Raw genomic sequence first — 4,193 nt, 5'->3', positions numbered from 1 at the left:
GAGGACCCTGGGAAGTGCGGTAGGAGGGGAGGAGGGAGCGTGGGAGATGGTAATTCCACCAGCGGTGAGAAAACAGGGGGAGCAAGCTCTTGTTGGGACCTTAGTTTAAAAAAAAAATTGAATCTGGGATGCTGGTGGGTACCAAGGAGCATCCATGGGGAGCTCTCCAGTGGACAGGGGGAGGCTTGGAACCGGGAAGGGAGGCAGGGGCTGAAGATACAGACTTCAGAAATACCTTAGGAAAAAAAATGTGTTTATCCTTTGACCCAGTGATTCTTCTTGTAGGAATTTCTCCTAAGGATGTAATTAAAGATGTGTGTGAAGATTTATTTACAAAAATGCTCATTGTTTATAACAGTAAAAGAGTGGAAACTTTTTACAAACTGCTACAACAGTGAAAAATGTCCAACAATAGGGGACTGGTTAAATAAATTATGCTGTATCCATGCAATGGAATTCTGTGCAGACAATAAAATGGATATTGTAGATGAATGCTTATTGACATGAAAAAACACCCACAACTTTTGCTAAGCATAAAAAAGCAGATTCTAAAACTATTTGTGGAGTAACAGTCCTGTTTTTTGTTGAAGGAAAAAAAATATGTTAATGGTTCTTTCTAGGTGGTATGATTATGAATGTTTCTTATCTTTTTTTAGCTTTTCTACCTTTAACCATACATGGCTTTTGTTATAACAGTTATTTTAAAAATTTGAATAAAATTAAAAGGAACAACCTAGGAAGAGCTCAGGGAATGAGAAGATTCAAGGATGGAACTCAGTTACCTTGACCTCTGGTCATCTGGCCTCTGTTCATGCAGTTGCCTGTCCTGGGTGTCCCTCCCATGTCATATTTGTTGCATAGCCGCATGGTGGAGTACAGGAACACGTGAATTTAAGGTCCATTCCGCTATAAACTGTGAGCCTTGGGCAAACTTTCTGCTTCTCTAAGTCTTAGTTTTATCATCTTTATAGTGGGGAAAATAACATCTTCCTCAAATGGTTATACGACAGTAAAATATTTATAGACATACAGTAGTTGTTTAACAAATATTAGTCCATCCTCCCTTTCTTCTTACTCATCCTTCCTGCTAGCCCCAGACTTGACCTCCAGAGTCTTTTTGGGCCCCCACAGTGAGAATTAGTGCCTCTTCTCTCTGAACCCCTTAGACACTGTTAGGATGTCTGTTGAACCCTGAACTGTGGAGTTGGGGGCTGGCTTGTGCCCCTCCCCGGCTGTAGTCAGAGTCTGATTCTCTCTCCTTGTAGCACTTAGCACAGTCTTTGCATATAACGGGCGCTCTGTGGATGTCGGCTGACTACATTCATGGTGCTTTTTATGACTTAGCTAATCATGGATTACTCAAAGGTTGGATTACTCAAGGGTTAGTTTATTCAGATCGCTTGGAATTTTTCTCCTCCCAATTTGTAACTCTGGCAAGGTTTATCTTCCAATGTGCAAAGAGATGGCCAGCAGAGAGAGAGAAAGGAAAGCTCACTCAGACCTCTGGGCTCCTTGTCAGAAGCTCTGCAGAGAGCTGGAAGACGAAGACAGAGAAGAGAAGGTTGTTTCTCCCTCCCCTGGGTAAAGGCGTGGTTCCCCTGCCCTCTCAGTGAGTAGACTGTCAGAACTTCCAGCAGGACAGCTTAGGGGCAAGGGGAATTGGGTATCGACCTACAGTAAAGTCCTTCTTTCCACTCCTGCTTCTGTCGCTGTTGCCGTACAGGAGTATCCGGTCATTCTCTGCCCCACTCCAGCGGGGGCTCCGCCTTGCTCTGGTGCGCATCCACCCCGCTAACACCTTGCTAGGTAGGGGAGGCAGCCTGGCACTGACGAAAGATCTGTCCGTTGCAAGTTAGGAGACCTGTGTGACCCATGGCAAGTTGAGCAAGCTCTCGGAGTCTCAGTTTCCGCATCTATAACTGGGAATAATCACACAGGCCCTGTCCCCTGTCACATCCTAGGGTTACTGAGGGCAATCAAATGAGATTTTAAAAAAGTACGACCGGGCAAAGAGCTCTTCATAAACGCCAGGTGTTCCTAGTGCTGTCTGTGGGGCTCTTTCTTGGTAACTACCCACCAAAGCGTTCCTGTCCGCCCCGCCCTGGCTGCATCGGCCTCACCCACTGCATCTCCATCTTTTCCGTCCCTGTCTTCATGCGCCTCAGCGATCCTCAGTCTCTCCATCTCCCCCGTCCATTTCCGGCCCTGCCTTTCGGGCCCCTCCGGCCCCTCCAGGGACTCTGGTCTCCGGCTCCTTGCGGCAGTCGCTGCCTGGGCGCCCCCCGCCCTGTGCGCCCTCCTTTGGCACGGCCGCCGGGCCAGAGAATCGCCCAATAAGAGCGCTGGACTCAAGTCTGACAGCTCAGGAAGCGGCCAATCGAGCTCGGCCAGAGAAGGGGGGGCGCAGCGCGGGGGCTGAAGTTGGGATGAATGGGGGGAGGGGGATTAAAGGGGGATACAAAAGAGGGGAGCTAGGACTAGGGGCGTTTGAACCCAAGCAGGGGGCGGGGGAGGGCCGCACGCCACCCAGGTCCAGCGAGGGGACCGCGGGCTGGACGCGGCTCCAGGCGCCAGGGAGGGAGGGGGCGCAGCGAGAATTTTGGGTGAGGAAGGGGAGCTGGGGCCCCCGCGGCCCCCGGGCGCCTCCCGGGGCCGGGCCTGAGGATGCCGGCTGGGCGCCGAGGCGGGGGCCGCGGCCCGGCCGGGGGCGGAGGCGGCCGCCCGGGGCGGTGAGCCGAGGCCGGAGCGGCGTGGGGGGCGGGGAGGCGGCGGGAGGAGGGGATGCGGAGGGCGCTCCGGCAGCGGCGGCTGCAAGCGGGCGAGAAGGGAGGAGCGGCGCGAGCGGCCGGAGCGGCGCAGGGCCCGAGGCGTGCATGGCGCGCCCTGAGCCCGGCTCCCGCGGGCCTCCCCGGAGCGCCCCCGGGGCGCAGCGGCTCTTGGGCGGGCCCCTCTCGGCCGGCAGCATCTGAGCCCCGGCCCTCGATCTCTGGATGCCGTGCTCCCCGGGAGAAGCCCGCCTGCGTTGGGGCAGAACGGCGGCGGCGCTGCGCCGGATTCCGCCCTCCGCCTAGTCCTTCTGCGCCCGGCCGCGCTGGGCCCGCAGCCGGCGGCGAAGAGCCTGGGGCTTGCAGAGCCGGCGCGACAGCCCTCCTGGGTCGGCGGGTCCGGGCCAGCCCCGCTCCGTTTTGGGGGAAGGGGGAGGTGAGAGGGGAAGGGCCGCGCCGCAGGAGCCGGTCCTCGCCCCCGCCCCCTGCGCGGACGCGCTGAAGGCTCGGCTCAGCTTTCGCGGGGGCCACGCTCCCACTCTCGCCGCGGGAGGTGGGGGATGCGGGCGACGGCCCCCCTGGGCTCCAGGACCCTCCCCCCAGGACTCCGGAGCTGTTGCTCCGCCCGCCGCCCCCTCCCCCGTCCTCTCCACCCCCCCCATCCCACCTCCCCACCCCTCGTAAGAAAATAATGCTGGCTGGCGCCCGCACCTCCCAGTCGCTCCCAGTCCGTCGCGAGGAAAGGGCACCCGCTTGGTCTCCACGCCGGGACACCCGCCGAGCCGCCCTAGCCGCCGCCGAGCCGCGTGTGCCGCTGGGCTCCGCTTAGGCAGAATCTACGAGCGCCGCGCCCGGGCATTGCCAGCCCCGGGGAGGCGCCGCCTGCAAGGACACCTCTCCGTCCCGCCTCGTCCGCAACTCCGGTCCTTGTCGAGCTCGACGCGAGCCAGGAGTCCGGACGTCCGTCTGAGCGCGGCACAGCAGCTCGAGCAGTCCCCGCTGCCCCAGCTCGGAGCCAACTCCATCTCGGACCTAGGACTCCAGACGCGGATTCTCAGCCACTACTCACCTCGGGGCTCTGCCTGCCTCCCCACTCGCCCTCCCGCTGCCCTTCTTCTCCGCTCAGGACGGGGGTGCCAAGATGCCCCGCTGCTGCGCAGGGCCCCGGGCCGCCCCCGACGTGTGACCCCAGCCTAGTCCCCCTGCTCGGCCGTCCGCCCTCCCCTTGGAGACCCCCGGCCCGGCCCCCGGGGGAGGAGGAAGAAGACGACGAGGCCGAGGAGGGGATGTCCAGCTCCAAAAGCGTGAGCCCCCCGGGCTACGCGGCGCAGACAGCGGCGGCGCCGGCGTCCCGGGGAGGCCCGGAACACCGCTCCGCGTGGGGGGAGGCCGATTCCCGCGCCAATGGCTACCCCCACGCCCCCGGGG

The 4,193-nt window shown here is 59.8% G+C and overlaps 1 protein-coding gene across 1 annotated transcript in view; it reads left to right on the top strand.

Moving 5' to 3' along the window:
• Positions 1 to 2,781: 2,781 nt before the first annotated feature.
• Positions 2,782 to 4,193, top strand: part of ADCY5 (adenylate cyclase 5) — a 150,424-nt gene continuing 149,012 nt past the window's right edge. The window contains exons 1-3 of the mRNA XM_046658813.1: positions 2,782 to 3,201; positions 3,595 to 3,725; positions 3,997 to 4,124. Coding sequence (XP_046514769.1) covers positions 2,782 to 3,201; positions 3,595 to 3,725; positions 3,997 to 4,124 — 679 coding nt within the window. The remainder of the gene's footprint in view (positions 3,202 to 3,594; positions 3,726 to 3,996; positions 4,125 to 4,193) is intronic.

This window comes from Equus quagga, chromosome 4 (genome assembly GCF_021613505.1).
Source record: "Equus quagga isolate Etosha38 chromosome 4, UCLA_HA_Equagga_1.0, whole genome shotgun sequence".
Taxonomy (NCBI): Eukaryota; Metazoa; Chordata; class Mammalia; order Perissodactyla; family Equidae; genus Equus; species Equus quagga.
The sequence above is the reverse complement of the archived record's forward strand: the minus strand, read 5'-3'. Positions and strand labels throughout refer to the sequence as shown.